At 31.1% G+C, this 22224-nt stretch overlaps 2 protein-coding genes, 3 non-coding genes and 1 pseudogene across 5 annotated transcripts; 5 read left to right on the top strand and 1 right to left on the bottom strand.

The window, feature by feature from the left end:
* The first annotated feature begins 788 nt into the window (after positions 1–788).
* LOC129903932 (uncharacterized) lies at positions 789–4333 on the top strand. The gene is made up of 3 exons (XM_055979452.1): positions 789–1229; positions 2939–3274; positions 3711–4333. The coding sequence occupies exons 1-3, from the start codon at positions 939–941 to the stop codon at positions 4245–4247; spliced, it is 1164 nt and encodes a 387-aa protein (XP_055835427.1). The 5' UTR covers positions 789–938; the 3' UTR covers positions 4248–4333.
* Positions 4334–8562: 4229 nt separating this feature from the next.
* Positions 8563–8638, top strand: LOC129904842 (small nucleolar RNA R16). The gene has a single exon (XR_008770511.1). It is a non-coding gene; the product is annotated as a small nucleolar RNA R16 (small nucleolar RNA).
* Positions 8639–8723: 85 nt separating this feature from the next.
* LOC129904843 (small nucleolar RNA R16) lies at positions 8724–8799 on the top strand. The gene has a single exon (XR_008770512.1). It is a non-coding gene; the product is annotated as a small nucleolar RNA R16 (small nucleolar RNA).
* A 73-nt stretch (positions 8800–8872) lies between these two features.
* LOC129904844 (small nucleolar RNA R16) lies at positions 8873–8966 on the top strand. Its single transcript, XR_008770513.1, has one exon. It is a non-coding gene; the product is annotated as a small nucleolar RNA R16 (small nucleolar RNA).
* A 7955-nt stretch (positions 8967–16921) lies between these two features.
* On the top strand, positions 16922–20235 carry LOC129902748 (uncharacterized). Its single transcript, XM_055978131.1, has 3 exons — positions 16922–17436; positions 18627–18853; positions 19896–20235. Exons 1-3 carry the CDS (start codon positions 17128–17130, stop codon positions 19960–19962), a joined length of 603 nt encoding a protein of 200 aa, XP_055834106.1. The 5' UTR covers positions 16922–17127; the 3' UTR covers positions 19963–20235.
* Positions 20236–20317: 82 nt separating this feature from the next.
* LOC129902747 (F-box protein CPR1-like) lies at positions 20318–21695 on the bottom strand (annotated as a pseudogene).
* Positions 21696–22224: the final 529 nt, after the last annotated feature.

The following is a 22224-nucleotide window of genomic DNA, read 5'->3' as shown; positions in this document are numbered from 1 at the left end:
TGTGTTCGGCAATAAGAAACATGTTTTGAAAAATATATAATTTAGGAAACTAAGCAATTTTTTACTTTACGTAAATAAAAATTATTATTCTAAAAACACTTGTATATAATTTAAATAAATATCATGAAAGATTGATACGGGTGAGAGTATGAGGGCTAAGGAGATGAGCCGTGAGGGTGAAGATGCATGAGATGTGTTTTAAAATGCCATATGCGGAACTTGATTCCCTACTTTCATTAGAAAAGTGATTTTCCTCATCGTTAAGAAACTTGTTTTCTTAAACAAAATATTTTCCAAAATTTTTAAATATAATCTAAAAAAATGTTACTTATGTTTTACTCCATACTGAACACATCCTAAGTTGATAGTTGAATTATGTGAACTGACTCATATAAACATATTAAGAAATTTTCTCTCTCTCCCTCTCTTTTTTTTCGTTTCCCACCCGAATGTCCGGAACCCCGACTAAATCCGAATCGTGCACTGCCTATTCGGGGGTGACACTCCCAATAATTTTTTTCCATATCCAAGACTCGAACCCGAGACCTCTGATTAAGGTTGAAAAAGTCTCATCATTGCACCACAACCCATGCCGGTTTCTTTTTATTTTTTCATTATTTCATAACATATTAATTTTTTTTTTAAAAAAATAAGAATACTATTCCCGCCAAAATCATGCCCACACAATACCAACTACCAAAGAAACACATCTTTGGGAAAAAAAGGAGGCAGAGAAATATCATTTCTCCCCAAATTTCTCTCAAAATCATCTGCTCCATTCAATCCTCTTTCAAAGGAGAAAAAAAGGAAACCCATTTCCTTATTGCATCTTTCCAACAATTTCCTCTTTATCCTGTATACTTTTTTTTCGTTTCCAATAAAAAAATTGAATTATAACAAAAAAAAGTGTTATAATATAGTGTTGCACTTTTTACACCATGAGAAAATTGAGTCCAAATTTGGACAAAGAAGATGGATTGGATACAGTTTTGGAGGTTCCTCTTCCAGAAGAAATGTTTAGCAAAACGGGTAGTAGCAGTGCAGCAATCAAGTGGAGGAATATGTTAAATCTAATGCGAGCTGATAAATTGCCTGCTCGATCCAAGGCGGTTTCTTCTGGAAATAATGATCAATTTATGTTCTTATTGAAAATTGTTGGATCTGCTCTTATACCTTTTCAGGTTCAATTGGATCATGCTGTTAACTTGCCTGTTACAGATGGTTGCATTGTGAGTTGCTCTATACATCTCTCATTCCTGTATTTGTGATAAAAATAATAATAATTAAAAAAGCGTCCGTCAAAAAGGCGTTCATGTAAGTTTTGAGGAAAGGGGTGTGATCTAGGCAGCTTACTCTACCCCGATGCAAATAATATTGATTTCATTTTTTGAACCTGTGACTTATAGGGCACATAATTATTTTGTTGTCAATTCTGTTCTTTTCTTTTATGTTACTGCTCTCATTTCTATATTCCTTTTTACAAACTGCTTGAAAATGTTTTATTTTAAGCTAAAAATCTATTTGAAACAACTTCTCTGTTTTTACGAGATATGAGTGTAGAGATAAGGGTAAGGTCTGCTACACTTTATGTCTCTAACCTCCCTAGACCCTACTTTTGGATTATATTGGATATGTTGTTGTTGACCTATAGGTTACACTGAGACAATTTTATTGTTCTTCCAAAGCTCTCCTTTTGGGATATTTGAATTGGACAAAATAATATTTTCTTAAATGGGAAACGGAATTTGACAAAGTTTGAATATTCTTGAATTCCAATCGTGAATGAGAATGTTAGTATTTTTATATCAATCAATCAATTACCTCTGCATCATTTTTTATGAAATTAATAGGGTCAGTTTTATGAATTCTCTATATTTTTGGCTACATTCCAAATGTAGCACCTGCTTTGGTGGGTAAGGGCACGACTACATGAAGGCAAGGGGTTCAATTGAATCTCTTTTGCCGGAAAATTATGTTGTGCAAATAGGATAAAGTTACTTATTTTTTTGACATATGTGAATTGTTCAATTCTCTGAAGAGAAGCGAAGATTCTATTGTAGTGGCAAATATGGTCCAAAGATTGCTTCAGGTCATGATTTCAGATTGCATGTGTGATATTCTTTTTCGAAATCCCATTGTTGGACTTCCTGGTTCACTGTTTGTTATCCCTGTGAAACTCATCATACTGTAATAATATTGCAAAATCTACTAATTCTATTCTTTTAAATTATTGAAGTGTTTCATGCCTTGTGTTAATCTTGAGAGAGTTAAAACAATGTCCATTTTCAAATTCTTTGTTGCTAATTAGTAGTGTCGGAGACTGTATTTTCTTTAAGGGATTAAGGGATGTCAAAATATAAAGAATAAATTCACGAAGAGATCAAGGGGAGTCAATATATAGTATATGTACGTAAAAATAACTACATGTGGCTTTTCCACTGCTAATAAGTATTAATTTTACTGTACACTGGTGCCTAAGGTTCATCCTAGGTATCATCTTTTTAGCTACTAAAATGTAAATGAGATTCCTTGTTTGCTGCCGTTTGAAGTGTGTGATGATCTCATCTAAAAGCTTAGGCTATTAGAGAGAGCACACTTTACTTAATTATGTTCTCAACATTCCGGTACCCTCATGTGTGTGCTTGATTCTTTTTCATGGGCCAAACATGTGAAAATTATTTTTGGTAACATGTGGCAGGACTCAATCCTAGGACCTATGTCTACTCTAATAACATGTTGATATGTGTGACCATCTCATCTAAAAGTTTAAGCTGTTAGAGAGAGCACATTTTTATTTACTTATTGTATTATGAAAATTTACAATGAAAAACAGAAGATAAATGATGTACCAAATGTCACAATAACTTAACTGATAGATTTTGCTGAAATTTCTCAAACAAAAAACATGCTGAAACCCTTCTAATATTGTGGTCATCAGAAGGCTTCTTCTGCAAAATACATAGTACAGCAATATCTAGCAGCTAGCGGAGGGCAGGCTGCGTTAAATTCAATCAATAGCATGTACGCGGTGGGGCAATTGCAGATGGCAATGTCAGACATTCAGCAAAGTGGTAACCAAATTAACTCCAAACGTACATGTGAGGACGGAGGATTCGTTCTTTGGCAAAAGAACCCTGATCTGTGGTTCCTAGAATTTGTCGTATCCGATTGCAAGGTCAGTGCTGGTAGTAATGGTACGGTAGCCTGGAGTCACTCTTCCACCAATTCTAATGCTTCAAAAGGTCCTCCAAGACCACTCAGGAGGTTCTTTCAGGTACTCCCTTTATCTTCCATGGTTTTCCAGGCCCGAGTGATATGATTTTTAGGATTAAAGTTATATGTATTGACAGTATAATTAGTTTAACTTGTATAGATAATAACCATTTTTACTAGGTTATTCATTGATGCTTATCATGGAGATTTACATGTAAGCTATGTTGCTAGGATCCTCCAAAAATGCCTCTGCTCCCATGTCGATACTCCGAAAGCATTTTTGGAGTATATGAGCAACAAGCATAACCTGTAATGAAATATATCTTGTTTTAGAATTGCAAGTCACACTCTTTCCTTTGCGTTCTTTATAAAATCATCCAACAACTACATGGATAAATATACATGTACTGTGTCCTGCACAAGCTAGAAAGCTTATCAATGTTGATAAAGCTCAGATTCGTTCGTTGTCTTTTTTATGAACTCTTCTTGATCAACAGGGACTAGACCCCAGATCAACAGCCAATTTATTTCTGAATGCTGTTTGTATTGGAGAAAAGAAAATTAAGGACGAAGGCTGCTTTATACTAAAACTTGAGACTAGCAAAGACATGCTGAAGTCACAAAGCACGGCCAACACAGAAGTTGTTCATCACACCATATGGGGCTACTTCAGTCAACGCTCAGGACATCTCATCCAATTCGAGGACACAAAACTAGTAAGATTGAAGTCAGTGAAAGACAATGACAGTATTTTTTGGGAAACAAGCATGGAATCAACACTTAATGATTATAAGTATGTCGAAGGTATCAACATAGCACACATTGGGAGAACTTCAGCAACAATTTATAGATATGGAAAAAACATAGACTATAGAGCAAAAGTTGAGGAAACATGGAGGATCGAAGAAATTGATTTTAACATAAGTGGTTTGTCAATGGACTGTTTTTTGCCTCCTGCTGATGTTAACAAGGAGACTGAACATGAAGAATGGAATTCTAGAGGCTCTTTAGCTGAAAATAGAACTGTATGCTAATGTGAAAATGTTTTTGTATATAAGATAGATAGGCTGTTAGCTCTTCTTCTTATCGCCTTTACAATGGGTAATCAATGATTTTTTCCTAAATATTGGATATTTTGATAGCAAAAGAGTTCTTTCGTCTCAAACTCCAAGTAATATCTATTACTTTAAGTAGTTCTCTTGATCATTCATCGAAAGGAGACACTTGATTTCGAATTTGACCAATTGAGATATTAGGAAATAATATTTTGAATCACATCATTAGATGTGAATTCTCAACCTATTATTATATCCTTCCTAGATTCAAAAGTGAACCGCAAAATCACAAAGAAAATAGATTTATATGATCGATACCTTGTATAAAACTCATGTGTATAAGAAATATTCAATCACATAATGCACAAATGATTTGATTAACATTCTTGTTATTTTTTCTTTTCTGACCCTTTTCTTATTAGTTTGTGAAACAAGTTAGTAACCTTATCTTTTCCGGTTTTATCAACATTACTCGAACTCATAAAAAATAAAAGATGTCATCAAGTGTGTCAGATTCTCCAAAAGTAGTGTATTTTTGGAGGATAAATCGGACACAAATGCAACATCATTTTTGAAGATTTTGAGCAACATAGCATTTTACTAGTTAAAGGTTTTTCTTTCCTGCTGCAGGATATTATTCAAACTTTTGTAAAATCACAACAAAATTTCCTCATACTCCTTTTGAACATCCTTGAACTATTTGGTACAATTCTACTAACGCTATTTGAGAGTGTTGATAGAGCTTAAATCAGAATGTTAAAGAATATGTAGTATCTCAATGGATACGTTTTTTTTACTTTTACTTTATGGTGTTTGTTTAGTAAACATAGAATATTATCGCAAAAATATTTTATATAATCTAGATAAATACTATGGGGTGCCGGGTGTGTAGTGGGGGCATGGAGAGGAGCGAATGCCACTTGTTTTGCCAGATGACTAATCAAACATGAGAGAATAAAACAACATCATTCCAACATATCAAACATAATCTGTAATTGAAAAAAACACACAGTTTTGTATAGTAATAAATTTCAAGATTGAGAATGGTACATAGTGTTCCAATCTATAATTAGATATAATTCTCCTATCGATAAAGTTTTATATCCCAATCTTAGTGTCATGACCCAAAAATCGAGGTCATAATGGTACACATCTCAAAACTCAATCTGATGTGTAACCCTAAAAATAAAACTCATACAAGACTCCCAAAGGGGAAAGTGATGCCACAATTTAAATAAAAAGAAAAACAATAAAGAGAAAATTATCTCAAAACCTGGTGTCATAAGTATAAAGAGCATCTAATACAAGGTTCGAATCTGAAGATACAACATAAGTCTCTGAATGATACAAAAGACTGAAAAATAAGGATAGACTAGTGACGATCCGAATTCTGGGACCTCACCACTAATCTGAGAATACACAATCCGCTAGAATATCAACTGCCACGTGAGGTACCCCAACTAGTATCTGCATCAAAAAAGGATACAGAAGTAGGGGTGAGTACAATTCACATGTACTCGGTAGGTTTTAGCTGACTGAGTATAATAAATTAATCAAACCTATGAAATAAACTAAGAAACGCTTCCACCTGCATACAGAAAAGTCCCACTTCGGCATCGGTGCCGCCAGTTTATATATATAGTGGCACGAGTAAAGTAAACCCATAATAACAGCTCATAATCGCAATTAATCAAATAATTCAAGCAACACAAATATCAATGCAATGCAATGCAATATGATGATGCAATGATGTGGTGGTACGGTGGAATCAAGACTGTCGCACAGCCTGTCGTATACACCTGCCGAGCTGTGCTACCAAGCAGGACTTATGGGGGTCTCGCACACCATATACCTCAATCACAATATCTCATTATCCTTGCCACCTCCTCGTGGTCAAGGGATCACAATGCATCCACTACCCTGCCGTAATACTACCTCGGTTAGGGACTCAAGATACAAAAGTTTAAAGGTGTTTCATTTTCTTTCTCAAAAAGAATTTCCATATTTCTCAACTTCTATGATGAATGAGGATGAATGCATCAAAACACATATGACATGGAAGTAATATTCAACTCACATGTGGTAGAAGGTTCAAAGTTCTCAAAACTTAACCTACACATGATATTCACCCTCAATAAATAGTAATAGGAATATTCATCCCTTTCTCAACAATATTTCAATACTCAAGCATTCTTAAAACCCCCAACTCAACCTCTTAGGCGAGCATCACAAGTCAAATAATATACTCAAGCCTCTCTCTTAGGCAAATCACGAATCACATGCTCTCAAAATAAATAAGATAACAAATAAGGCCTCCACACGGGTTATGTAATACAAATAAACCCCCACATGACAATACATTAATAAATAAGCCCCCACACGGGCATCACAATATATATAACATTCTCAACTCATACTACGACCTCATCCCAAAGTCTATAACATATGAATGACTAATTACCTCATCTCAATCTCAAAGAAGGATAGCCAAACCTACCTCAATTGCCGAAACCGCACTAGAACACCTCCACCGAACAAGCAACTCTCGAATTCAATGCCCGGACTGACAACCCACTATCAACAATAAAACATACATATCACAAGGAGTCCAATGACACCCATATTGATAGGTGTCGGAATCGGGGGTAAAATGGTCCAAAAATTGATTATTTCCGAAAAAGGTCAAATCTGAAAATTTATTGAACAATCATATTCTACTTGTAATAAAAAACTCATGGTTGAAAAACCCATAAAAATAGAGCTCAAAACGAGTTAGAAATCACCATTTTTCTTAAATTCGGATTAGGGAAGGAACAAATATTTTGGGGGTTTGAAACTAAACTTTAGGGGTTAAAATAATCAAAAACTTAATGAAAAGGGAAAGTTTTAGGTCAAAAATCACTTACCCAACACTTTGCCTTGAAAATCTCTTCTCAAATCATCTCAAGGAGTTCAAGAACTCAAACAAATGATGAAAAATATTGAAATAGGAAGAAAGGGGCATTTTCTGTACAAAAAGTTACTGTTTACGCGTGTTACTATTCACACGTCTTTTGTACAAATTTTCGAAAATCACCCTCAAGGTCATTACACTTAGGTAGGTCTTTAACACGACCTTGTTCATCAGGGCAAATCGACACACGATTGCAACATAGGTTTGGTGGTGCAAGACAACCACCCTTATTTAGCGGAGACATCGGGTATGTACTTTCTACCGTGCTTTAGCTTTGCATGACATCAATTCAAAATTTGCATCTTACTGTCCATATATTGGGCAGAATGGGGACATTTAAGACAATTCACGTGGGTTATTGAGGTATTATGGATATTTTCTACTTTTTTATGTCAATTATATCCAAAAAGTAAGATGAAAATTTTGAATTTCATTTTTTTAGGATCGTACGAGCCAACTTTTAATTAATTAATTTCACGGAATATCTGTCATTTTTTACCAGTAATAGATATCAAGCAATTTTGTCCATCAATGCTAGGACAGATAAAAAGAATCATCTAGTGTTTTTCTATCAAATTAATGATGTTTTATGTTTTTAAGGCATAAAAAAGTAAAATAAAATTGTCTTCCACATACATTTAGCTTCTGTTTGCCCATAAATTTTGAAGTTAAAATTTGAAACTTTTAAATTTTGACACTTGAGTCTTGGTCAGCTTTGAAGTATGTTTTATAATATTCTGTACATAAATAATGATAATTTAACCAAAAAAAATATGAGAAAATTGATAGTTAGATGTGCTTTTGACCATTTCTCATGGTCACCAAGAACGTATAATAAAAAACAGTATTGGGTATTTTGGTAATTAAAAATTAACTAGGACTTACATGTATTTTTCAAAACTACAGTGGCAAAAATAAACATTCTCCAGTTTTCCGCCAAACGCCGCATACCCAAAACCCTAGCACTGTCTAAACCCCTATTTAAACAACATTTTCTCCAGTAATTCTTCAGTCAATTTGCTTTTCCTTCATCGATCGAATCCGCAAAAAATAGTTACAGATTTATACAAATTGTTGTTTAAGCAAGATTTTCGTCAAATGATTTTGCTTTTCTTCATCAACCCAATCTGCAGAAAATAGTTCTAGACGTATTCATATTTGTTTGTTTTTGGTGTTTGTTGCATCAAATTTACCCTCTTCTTGTACTAATTATGTGAACAAGGAGATAAAGCTGATGCACATACTGAAACGGTTGGCTTACCAGCTCATTGCATTCTTATTCTTATTGCCTTCGTGCCAAATGGTCCTACCGAAATCCTATTTTTTTTCCATAATTTATGCTTTGGCAGATGATGATTCAATGTTAATACTGAATAATCATGTCGATTATTTACTCCGCTTATTATCTGATGCCATTTTATTTCTTTGATTCAGATCTATTGAATTTTGTTAAAAATTTCAATTTTCTTCCTAAATCTGATGATCTATTTCATGATTTATCCTTTGGTAGATGATGATTCACTGTAAATACTGAATATTCATGTCGATTATTTACTCCGCTTATTATCTGATGCCATTTTATATAGATTCAGATCTACAGAATGTTAATTATTGTAAAATTTTCTTTCTGGGTTTCATTGTTTTATATGTGGGAGGCAAATGATGTTAAATCTAAATCTTATACTACACACTGAAAAAAATTTAATGAAGAAAAATTAACTCTCAACTAGTTTTCTGATGCCTTCTATGTAATTTGTTTTGAAAATATTTACTACTAGTTGTTTAATCTGTTTAACAAATTAATTGTGTTGGCTTAATGATGAGATACAAGCAGACGGGCGGTCTGAACTGATGCCATGTTGATTGTCTGCACAACTTCCTTTAATGGAATTTCTCTGAAAGTAAAATGGCCACTCTTATTTACAAATAAACTTGATTTTATAATGTAATTTTCTAGTTTTATCTTGCTGCGGTGATGATGTTGCTAAAATTATGTCTGGACTTATGATAATCCATGATTAGTTAATTGCAATTTCTGAGCAGCTCTGTTGCTAGCATTTTCTTTCGATTACAGAATTGTCTTGATCATCGAATATCATTGAGAATTTGAGACTACCGTTTTAATGACATTTTGGCAAGTAGCTAATTGTCGATATCCATTATAACATTTTGGCTTTCCATATTTGCTTATAAGAGAACATATGTTATCTCTAAATATGGGATTATCTTAACACAAATGTAAATTTGTGTTTATTCAGACTTCCATTACGTAAAATAACTGAATTCACAAAGCAAATTTTGAGTAATATTTTAATCAGATGAATTTATGGTACTTCTTATCTCTACAGCAAATTTTATCAGACGAAGGATGGTGAATTAATTTAAGCTAAGATAAGTTGGATTGTAGTGCTCTAGGCCCTCTTAACTTCAAATCATTTACTTTGGTAAAGAGAAAGACATCAACTTATGTTGGAAGAAATGATTTCTTAATCAAAAATAAATTTGTAAAGGACTTCATTATAAAATCCCCGATTAACTATTTGAAAAAATCTTTTAATTTGGTTATTTTCTTTTAGGATGGAATAATAATATTTTAATTTCTAAATCTCTAACCAAATATTTGGATGAAAAACTTTCATAAATATGAGCCCAAACACCTTCTGACAGCCATGAATTCATCTTGCTTCTCTTTTAACTTGCGGAAGAGATGATTCTGAACCATTCTAAATGATAATTTCACCAGCGTATCAATGGTACGATTTGGGCGATTGTTCTATGAAATTTATACTATATTACTTTTTTGGTTATTTTAGTTCTTATAGTTAAAATTAGACTTTTTAAAATCGTTCCATTATTTTGGTTTCTTTTCAGTATCGGTACGGTTTGATTAATTTTTGATTTTAAAAAAATATAAAAATTAGAACACGCTATTATGTATACTAAAAAAACAAACAAAATAAATGCTATTATGTATACTTAGGATGACTTTGACAAAAAATCTCTAAACATTTTTATTGTGAAAGAGGTGATGAATCAAGAAAACATAAATAGAAATTCATTCCATTATATGGTAGTGTAAAATAATATAAAGCAAAGACAAAATATATAATTTACATCACATGAAATTCAAGAATTGAATTTGCTTAATTTATGTATCCAATAAAAAAAATTTAAACTATAAAAGAGGAAAAATATCTCATAACTTGTAGCTTGTTATCCAAGATCGTTTGAATACCTCATAGTTTACTAGTTAGTGCTCGAGAATTGAGATGTTATAACTAATTTAAATTTAATCTGAGGAGAATAAAAAAATTTTAGTGTTAGGACTTTGAGTGTTAATTATGTTGTCACTTGTAAACACTTTCATTAATTTAATAATTTTATTATTTTTAAATTTGATATATAAAATATATTTTACATATATATTATTCGGTACGGTTCGATATTTTTTCGGTTAATTTTTACAAAATAAAAAATCTACCTAATTATTCGGTACGATTACAGATTTATATGAAAACCATCGGTTTTATTAAAAGTAACCTAAAAAATGGTTTGATTCGATCGATTAAGTCGATTTTTTAAAAATCATTGACACCCCTAAATTTCACCATCTATTGAATTCACAAGGCAAACTTTCAAACAAGCAAGCCTGTAAACATCATGAACTAACTCCTTCTGTCATAATATTGATTTTACTTGGATGATATAAAACGGTCATGTCAGTCTTTCAACAATTCAATCAAACATTTGGCACACATCAATTTCTTCAAGTGTGCTGTGAATATTACTTTCTGGTGAAACAAATTATTCCCTCCATTCTAAATGATAATTTCACCAGGGTGTCAATGGTACGGGTTGGGCGATTGTTCTATGAAATTTATACTATATTATTTTTTGGGTTATTTTAGTTCTTATAATTAAAATTAGACTTTTTAAAATCGTTCCATTATCTTGTTTTCTCTTCATTATCGGTATGGTTTGATTAATTTTTGACTTTTTTATTTAAAAAAATATAAAAATTAGAACACGCTATTATGTATACTAAAAAAACAAACAAAGTAAATGCTATTATGTATACTTAGGATGACTTTGACAAAAAATCTCTAAACATTTTTATTGTCAAAGAGGTGATGAATCAAGAAAGCACAAATAGAAATTTATCCCATTATATTGTGGTAGTGTAAAATAATATAAAGTAAAGACAAAATATATAATTTACATCACACGAGCTTAAAGAATCAATCAACATGAAACTCAAGAATTGAATTTACTTTATTTATGTATCCAATAAGAAAAATTTAAACTATAAAAGAGAAAAAATATCTAATAACTTGTAGCTTGTTATCCAAGATCGTTTGAATACCTCATAGTTTACTAGTTACTGCTCGAGAGTTGAGATGTTATAACTAATTTAAATTTAATCGGAGGAGAATAAAAAGTTTTAGTATTAGGACTTTGAGTGTTAATTATGTTGTCACTTATAATCACTTTCATTAATTTAATAATTTTTTTATTTTTAAATTTGACATATAAAATAAATTTTACATATATATTATTCGGTACGGTTCGGTATTTTTTTGATTAATTTTACAAAATAAAAAATCTACCTAATTATTCGGTACGATTATAAATTTATATAAAAATCATCGGATTTATTAAAAGTAACCTTAAAAATCGGTTCGATACAGTTCGGTTCTGTCGGTTAAGTCGATTTTTTAAAAATCATTGACACCCCTAAATTTCACCATCTATTGAATTCCCAAGGCGAACTTTCAAACAAACAAGCAAGCCTGTGAACATCATGAACTAACTCCTTCTGTCATAATATTGATTTTACTTGGATGATATAGAACGCTCATGTCATAGTCTTTCAACAATTCAATCAAACATTTGGCACACATCAATTTCTTCAAGGGTGCTGTGAATATTACTTTCTGGTGAAACAAATTATTCCCTCCATTTCAAAATAATTGAATTGTTGGGGTATTTTTAAGTGTTCAAAATAATTGAATTGTTCACTATTCAAGATAGATGTTGATTTTTTTTTTTTTAATTTTACCCTTCATTAATTAAATTTCAAGGTTGAATTCCAAGAATGAATTAAATGAGTATTGAGAGTTAGCATGGAGTTTGAAAAGGGCAAAAATAAAAAAAATTGATTAATTTATGTCTTTGTTTTTTTCATTAAAATATGTATCATATTTCAACAATTCAATTATTTTAGAATGAAGGAAATAATTATTTTTTATAGACATTCCGTCTTTATATGTTTTGTGTAACTAGTTCCTGGGACATCCCAAATTTAATATCTTTTTGTTCCAATTATGAGATCCTTTTTCTTTTTGAGATTCATATTACATTTTCTTGCAAAAATTTCTAAAGGGCAAACAAATTTTGGATGAGACAGGCTCCCTTACGCCTTGCCGTTTGTCCCTCAGCAATCGTTAAACTAACGTTAAATGCATGCGACTTACATTAAATTTTTGGCCCCCTCTTTTATTCATTCTCCCCACCCAGTTGACCCCAACCCCCTTATTTCCATATTAGTATATTTTTATTTGTATTTAGTTTTAGTTTGCATTTTTTATTTTTCAATAGAATTAATTAGGTTAGTGTTGAAGGAATAGATTTAACTTACATAAATCAAAATTGTATTTTTTTTAAATATCTTTATCTTTTTTTCCACATTCTACTAAAATAAATTAAATTGTTTTTATAAAATTATTATTTTCTATTTCTAATTAAAATTATCGTTAAATTTTTGTACGCAAAAAATATATCTTTATTTTTTCTTGTTATATTAGATTTTGTGTTTTTTTAAGTTGTTAATTACTGTGATTTATAGTTGTTTTATAAAAGTATGACTTTTAAAAAATATATATAAAGTTTAATTGTCCTGCTCGCATGCAATTAAATTTTGTGATGTTCGTAGTATCGAACTGAAAATTTATGTGAGAAAATACTACAGCATGCAGTATTACAAGTGAACGTATAGCGGTACTTTTACATTCGTGGGAGATCAAGTTTATTGGCCGTCTGCCTCATTTTGTTTGGTTGCAAATGCTGAATATTTGCAAACATCTGGTCAGTAATAAAAAATAGTCATACTTTTATATTTTAATTTTATGCTACCAAACGTAAAATACCTATTAATCATTTAATATATGTGAAACCATAATTAAATGTTTTATGTTGATTATTATAAAAGTAAAAGAATACAACAACAACAACAACAACAACCCAGTGAAATCCCACAACATGGGGTCTGGAGAATTTTGTGTTATTTCAAATATCGTTGAGAACATCTATGAATTTGAGCGTCAAAGGAGAATTTTGTTTGACTTCAATAAATTTTTAATCGACTATAGAACAAAAGTAGAATTTTGTATTTAACCCTAATTTTAAAATTATTTTTGGAAAGAAAGTTAATAAAACAACTATAAATCACAATAACTAACATTTAAAAAATAATAACACAAAATCTAATATAAGCAAGAAAAATAAAAATATAATTTTAGCATATCAAAATTTAACGATAATTTTATTTAGTATAAAAAATAATAATTTTATGAAAATAATTTAAATTAGTAGAATGTGGAAAAATAAGACAAAGATATTTTAAAAAATAAAATAAAATATAATTTCGATATATGTATGTTAAATCTATTCTTTCAACAATATCTTGATTAATTCAATCAAAAAAAATAAAAAATGTAAGATAAAACTAAAACGAAATACAAGTAAAAACATATTAATATGGAAATAATGGGGTTGGTGTAGGCTGCAGGGTGGGGGGATGAATAAGAGGAGACCCACAATTTAATGTAAGTCGCACTTACAAGTCGCGTGGGCCTACGCCTTACATCTATCGTTAGTTTAACAGTTGTTAAAGAACAAAGGACAAGGCGCAAGGGACCCTGTGTTTTTGCAATTTTGGTCTCATCCAAAATTTTATTTTTGTTTTGGAAATTTTGAAAATAAATATTGCACTTCTGGCTCGGGACTTTCAATATTACTTACTTATTCACCAAATTACTTTTTAAGATCTAAGACTAAACGTTATTCCCTCCGTCCCTTTTTAATTATCATGATAAAATTTTGCACAATTCTTAAGAAAACATTAATCAGAAACGTTATTTGACTAATATATCCCTTATTAATATGTAATCTTTATCTATTTACGTACCTCTTAATTCTAGAATATCTAATGCTAAGGAAAAAGTTAAAAAAATAATTATTTCTTTCTTAATTGTTTAACTTACAGCTATTTTGGAACAAGTATTTTTAGTGTATATATGATAACTAATATGAGATGGAGGAAGTAATTAATAAAGGTGTTGTGATAAATTATTATTTTTAAAAATGTGCAAAATGAAGAGAGTAACTTATAATATTTTTTATATAATTTTTTAATATTTAAATTTAATTTTAAATTATTGACCGACTTAATCTTATTTAACTTGAAAGATTACTTAAATAAGTTAAATTTACTCTCAATAAGTTGGAAAACTTCTATCTTTTTGCTTCTTCCCATGGAAAGCAACTATTAGTATCAGAGACAGAGCCATGCGGAAGTAAATATTCTCTCGATAAAAAATTATATTATTATATATATAAAATTAAAATATAATTATGTATATATATATATAATAAATATTAAATTCTTTTAGCTATTCATCTTCGTAGTTTAATTTTTTTTAATTAAAATTTTTAACTCATGAATTAATATCTTAAAAAAGTTTGACAAACCAAATGTGAAAAAGACCATTTTCATGCAACTTGGACAAAACAGAAAGCTGCTAACACTAGTGGGCATGTTTGGTATCGTAATTTGTAACATTTCCCAAAGTGGATTGCTTTCATCATTATATTGTCAAAAAATACACTTCATAAGAAATTAAATAGTTTAAGTATTATTTTTTAAACAAATTACATTGGCCAAATTGAGTTGTGCTAAAGTATTCATAAAACAACAACAATAATAATATATATAATATAATCTAATAATAAAATCTGAAAAAGTAAAATACAAACATATCTTTTTTTTATCTTTGTGAATAAAAAGTTTTTTTGATAGACATTTGGATTCTTTATTTATAGACATATCCGTGTTGAACGAGTATCATATGAATATTATACTACTATTTTCTACAACTATTTTTAAAATACGTTAGAAATTTTTTAAAAAAGGGAGAAAAAGATGCACATATTCCTACCAAACATTCAAATGCATCCGAACATTGATTGCAGAGTTCATCTAACAATACCATCATTAGTTATTAATCCAAATTCATCACTTATTTTTTCCTTTTTGTATTCAGTGTCTAAATTTACTACAACAACAACGACCCAGTAAAATCCCACAACATAGGGTCTGGAAAAAGTAAAGTGTACGCAGACCTGACTCCTACCAAGGTAGGACGACTATTTCTGAAAGACCTTCGGCTCAGTAAAATCAAAAAAGAAGTCACATAAGAATAAGAAATTCAAAGTAATATGAAAAATAAGTAACGAAAGCAACTCAGATAAGATAGAGCAATCAAAGGGTAAAAATTTACTAATCTCATTAATTTGAATTTATGTTAGATAAGCAAAGGGTAAAAATTCATTGACTTTCAAAACTTTTGATTAAAGAGAAACGAAGTTACCCCTACTTTATAGTTTATTGACAAATTTAACGGACAAATAAATTAGTTATAAATAAAGCAGAAGTGAAGCTACGTAGAAATAAGAGTTCAATTACCTCCTTCAAAAAATTATATTATACATATAATTATATGAATATGAAATTCTCTTGATATATAAAGAAAAAATTATTACAATAGTATAAATATGTAAATATTATTTTAAGTTACGAATTCAACTTTAGATCTACATTCTGCAAGACTACAATAAATTCTTAATTTCACCAACACGCTAAACAGTTGCCAAAGGATGAATGTTATGTGACCCACCAAAGCGTTGACAGCATATACAAAGGCATTGACGCTATAAAAAGTCAATTATTTTCAATAAACCCAACATGCCATGTTTTATTATGGAATAATTATGGGACGTGACAAATATTTATTTTATTGTATTTAAGATATATAATTATACTTTTAATAAGTTATGAAACATAGTTATATTTTAGATTTTATATAAATCGTACAAATATGTGTTAGATACAATATGCGTTGATAGAGTTGATTTATATGTTTTTAATTGATATAAATTGTGTTGATATAATTGATATTCTCCGCTTTATATAACAGATACCTACTTCTTAATATAGTTAATACTTTCTGAATTCAACTCTTTAATTGTGAACATATGCGATGATACAATTAATAAGTGATACTCATCGCCTGATGTAACTGATATTCGTTGTCTGTTTTTTTTACTGAGATAGTATACACTGGTACAACCAATAGCTTATGCTTGCTTCCTGATATAGTTGATATTTGGCTTTGATATAATCGATATTGGTTATCTCACCATCTAATTATAACTCTTTTGTTGATACAGCTGATGCTCACATGAAATAGTTTTTCCATCTGATACGATAGTTATAACTATATTTTATAAATACACTATATGTAACACTAATTACGCTCTAAATTATGAAAAAAAATAATCTTTTATTATCCTTTCAAAGAGTAGCATACAGTAAAGAACACTAATTTGTTAATAGCACTGCCCCACTCTTTACTCTTGTCGGTGGTTCCATTCATCTCATCTCATTTTTCTCTCACTTCACTTCCACACACTATTCCTTAAAAAAAAAAAAAAAAAACTGAACATCACCTCTATTTAATCCACTCATCACCTTCTTGATTCTTCAAAAAGAAAAAGAAAAAAAAAACTTTGCTTTCAGCTTTGCTTATAAAGATCTTATTTTTTTCTCAATTGGGTCAAAGAAAAATCATGAGAATATACCAAGAAATGAAAGATGAAGAAGCTCAATCAAGAATTAGCAGTACAGTAACAACAGTTTCTTCAGTTTCAGTAGTAGCAACACCAGCAGCAACATCAAGTGTAAAAAAAGATCAAGGATTTAATGGGATTTTTGGTAAAGGTAAATACAAATTGTGGGTATTGGCTGCAATTCTTTTGCTAGCTTTTTGGTCTATGTTCACTGGTTCACTTACTCTTAGTCTCAACTGGTCTACTGCAAATCTCAGCCGTTTATCTGATGCTTCTGATTTCTCGATCCATGAAGATCTTGATATTCTGGTAATGTTTCTTGATCCTTTTTCTTTGATGGGTCACTCTGCTATAAGGAAAAATCATAAGTAATTAAGAAAAAGATTTGATTTTTGCTACATGGGTCATTTTGCTAAGGGAAAATGTTGAGTAATTAAGAAAAAGATTTAAGTTTTGCTACATGGGTTATTTTGCTAAAAGGCAAAATCATAAGTAATTAAGAAAAAGATTAGAATTTTACTACATGGGTCATTTTGCTAAAAGGTAAAATCACAGGTAATTAAGAAAAAGATAGATTTTTGCTACATGGGTCATCTTGCTAAAAGGCATAATCATAAGTAATTACGAAAAAGATTTGTTTTTTGCCACATGGGTCATTTTGCTTAAAGGCAAATCATAAGTTACTAAGAAAAAAGATTAAATTTTTGCTGGATATTGTTAGTACTTAGTAGTATATTTAGCGGACTTAGCTTGTTTGGTATTGAAATTAGTTGATTATTGGTAGTGTTAGGAGTACACTTCAGGTCAATTCACCTCAAAAGTCCTTCCTTCTTTTATTTGTTTTAGCCTCTTTCTAATTTTTTCTTCCTGTTCTATTTTGCTTTTCCTCTTTCTGTTCTTTTTTTTTTTCTTCCAACTTTAGATGATGGATTTTCTTTTATGTGGGGGTCTTTGATCTCTTGAAATTTTGATCATTTTGTGTGTTATAATGTTAACTTGAATTGTTATTTCTTTGGTAGGTCATTTACTTTGTGGAAAATCACAAGTAACTAAGAAAAAGAAATGATTTTTGCTAGATGTAGTACTAGTATTATGCTGATTCAACTAGTTTTGTATTGAAAAGTATTTGATTGGTTGTAGTAGCCAAGTATAGGAGTGCATTTCAGCTCAAAAGTTCTGTTCTTTTTTTGCTTTTACTCTTTCTAATCTTCTTTGTCTACTTTAAATAGTGGGTTTTCTTTTGTGGGGTCTTTGATTTTCCTGATGTTTCAACATTTCATGTGTTAAAATGTTGAATTGATTTGATCATTTAATATTAAAGCAAATCCTTAGTTACTAAGATTTAGAAAAAAAGGTTGATATTTTTGCTGGATGTAGTAGTAGTATAGTAAGCTCATTTAACTAGTTCGAATTTGAGATTCAGTTGATTGGATCAAGTAGGAATACATTTTAACACCATTTTGTGTGTTAAAATGTTGAATTTATCGACTGATTTGTAGGTATTGGAGGAAAGAGAGAAAATGGTGAAACATATGTGGGATGTATACACACAGAATAGCAGGATCAGGTTACCTAAGTTCTGGCAAGACGCTTTCCAAGCAGCGTACCTAGATTTGACAAGTGATTCACCAGCTACCCGAGACACTGCTGTTTCGGAGATTGCCAAGATGTCTCTCCGTTCTACTTCCACTTATGAATCACCCTCCAACAAGCACTCACAACCAAGGTAAATTTTTCTAGTGAGGCTTGTTTTGTTGTATATATATCAATCAACTACGTCTCAGTTCCATACTAATCTAAATCAGGCTGTTATGAATTCTTGATATACGTTCCACTCTCAAGTTATATCAGTAAATTAGGGGGTTCTTTAATCTCTGTTCTTCTCTTTACTGTATTTTTTCATGCGGGATGAGGATTAATTATGGGATTAGCTTAGAAAGAACTTAATCTTGAGGGGCAACCCAAGGGCCAAGGGTATGGTCTAGTGGTTAGTAAAATGTGTTGAGAACTATGAAGCCTAAGGTTCAAATTCCAACGGAAGCAAAATATAGGCGATTTCTTCATTTGTTCAAATTCCAGCAGAAGCAAAATATAGGCGATTTCTTCATTTCTGTCCAAGCCTCAGTGGATAGAGTTATGCGATACTTGTGCTGGTAAGGTAGCAGATAGACAATCTGGTCCGGATACCACACTTATTCTACAGCAGAATTCTAACAAACTACTCTTTACTGCTTTTTATTATATGGATGATGATCTTTTATGGGGTTTACTGTCTTGAAGGGGCAACCCTAAAACGCGTAGAAGGGTAGTTCAAAGTTTTCCTAAAATAGGTTGAAACTGAATCTGGAGAGTATTTACTTCTGACAAGCAACTCTTTAATGCCCTATATCACATGGGGTGGTTATTTTTGTGGGGAAACCTAAAAAATGTACTAGTCCAATGTTTTCCTGAAATCCTAAGATTTGAAACTAAATTTCTAGTAGAATTGTTTGAAGTGTGAAATCATCTCATCTAAAAATTTAAGAGCGTCTTTTTTATTATGGGTGGATAACCTAAAAAGTTCGCAGTCTTCCTAAAATTTGAAACTGAATCTACACAAGAATTTGTTGAATTGTGAGACCATCTAATCTAAAAGCTTAAATACGCCTTTTTGATAAAGAGTGACAGTGAGATTTGAATCAATGCATGCTCTAATAACATGTTGAAGAGTGTGATCATTTACGTCTAACAAACTATTGTTGGACCTGGTTGGTTATGAATGTGAACAGAGAAGCAGAGAAAGAAAAAGGATCGAAAAGCCCGGCAAAGACAACGACTACAAAGCAACAACAATAATGAAAGGGCAATAGCTCTGTTGAGATGAAGGTGGATGCAGCAGATTTGTGGTTGAACTCATGCTTCTTGTTATTCAAAGTTTTTACTTGTATTTATACTACTACTAGAGCTTTATTTAGATATATCATAAGATCAAAATTTAGTGAAGGCAAAGGTCTTCCTTTTGATTATTCCCACTTAATAATACCATTTCAAAGCTAGTTGGTTTATTGTGTTGTTAACGTTAATTTATTTTTCTTATTTGGTTGATCCAAATCATGTAGTAATTCTCTTCCTCTTATAGTACTCAAATCCTTATTTTTTTAATTACTTCTGCCTGGACCAGAGCTACTTGAACGGCACCACAAATCATCTCGTAGGGAAAATGGTTCTTGAAAGTTGCACAAGTTGTCACTGATATGAAAATTGGCCTCGTCAGTTGTGGCTGAGGCTTTTCTTTGAGCTGTTATAATCAAATCATCTGTATTACTTAGCAATATAGGATACCATTTTTAGACACAGTTGTACATTTGAATACTAATGCTTATAAGCTCAATTGGACTATGAAATTGAGTGAAAATGCTTATAAGCGATTAATGGTCCAGCTCTCCATCCTCTCGTCGTTTAATTGTTACTAAGCTCTACTTATAATAAAAAAAAAACACAAGGAGCAATTTCTGCATTTCTTCTCAAGTGCGAATGTTGAAATCCAAGTTGCTTCGTCTTGTTAGTCCGAACATTAAAGGAGACCAGTCGAGAAGCTTTAGTTACCAAAATGAGAGAGCTACCATAGCAAGACACAATCTCTTGGAAGCATTGAAAGGTAATAAGTTTGTTCCAGACCCCTGGTTGAATCATTACCCATATATCACAAGAAGATCTATCTTTTTTCGAGTTCAAGATGGCAATGGAATCATCAAGCAACATCATACCCAACGTAAAACTATTATCAGAGTGATCATGTGGCTCTTCAATCTTTTCAAACATTTCACTCCCAAAGTCGAATAAAAGAATGATGGTGTTAGCAATATTAGCATTCTCAATAAGTATCCAGTAATAAGCTCCATTCAAACAAGCACTACCATATGTGCGTCTCACCTCTGGAAAGTATGGGACCGGTGGTTCGTTAATATTTTCAGCTTTGAAAATTCTCCATGAGTCCCTAGAACATGAATACACTGCTGCATATTCACACGGATAGTAAAGAAAGTAAACCACTTTATAGTCATTCGTCAAGGGGTCTATTCCCAACCCGAACTCAGGGTAACGATATTCCATTATGTGTGAAGGGATCTGGAGGGATCTCAACTCCCAAGTAGCAGGATTCCACAATGCACACGAATTGGCACTATTAATTTCTCCCTACATTAAAAACAAGCCGTCCACATAACCTATGAGGTGTATCATACCTAGGAATGTTTGAGGATTTTCTTCAGAAATCAAAGTTATGTTACAGGAATCATCATCATCAATGTCACCATTATCATAAACCAGGAGTTGTGGTTGGCGACGATTCTTCAAGTGTTGACACATTTGAATCGCAACAACGATTTCACAGGACACCTCACAAGAATCTCCTTCACTATATCTTCAGGAAAATTAGCCACACAAATACAATCATCCATACTAGTACGGCCCAAAAGAACTGATGGGGGGAAATTGGTATGATTCAACTGAAGCAATTTGCTTCCTTTTCCTTAAATAGACAAGAAAGAAATTCCTCATTCTTATTATCCTTCATTTCTGTTACTAATTTTACCAACATTAAATGTTATTACATATTTAGTCATGAAAATCTAAAAGAATTCATTTTTAGTCACCTCTATATTTAAAATAAATATTTTTATTTTACTTGTCCATTTTAGAAAAATAAGTGTTTTTTTTCAAATTATTATTATTATTATTGTTACTGATAATAACTACAAAAAATTATTACTTCATAAAATATATTTCTAATTAATTTTTTCTCAGAAAATATGTCAAATCAATCCGAGTCACGTAATAGACACAAAGAGAGTAAAAATCAAATGGGAAAAGGGACTTCATTATTGCTCCCTAGTAGGGTGGCCATGATATGGTATGATACGATAAGGTATTTAAAATTTTGGTACTGTAATTTCGATATTCAATTTTTAAAACTATTATACTATTATCATACCAATTTAATTTGGTATGATTCGGTATTTTAAAGTTCGATTTCGATATTTTGCGGTATGATAAATCGGTACTTCGACTAATATACACTGAGGTGTCCATTGGTCCAGTCCTTTAGTTAAAAGATAT

The sequence above is a fragment of the Solanum dulcamara genome, chromosome 9 (genome assembly GCF_947179165.1).
Source record: "Solanum dulcamara chromosome 9, daSolDulc1.2, whole genome shotgun sequence".
NCBI classification, from domain to species: Eukaryota; Viridiplantae; Streptophyta; class Magnoliopsida; order Solanales; family Solanaceae; genus Solanum; species Solanum dulcamara.
This window is presented reverse-complemented; position numbering and strand designations above follow the sequence as displayed.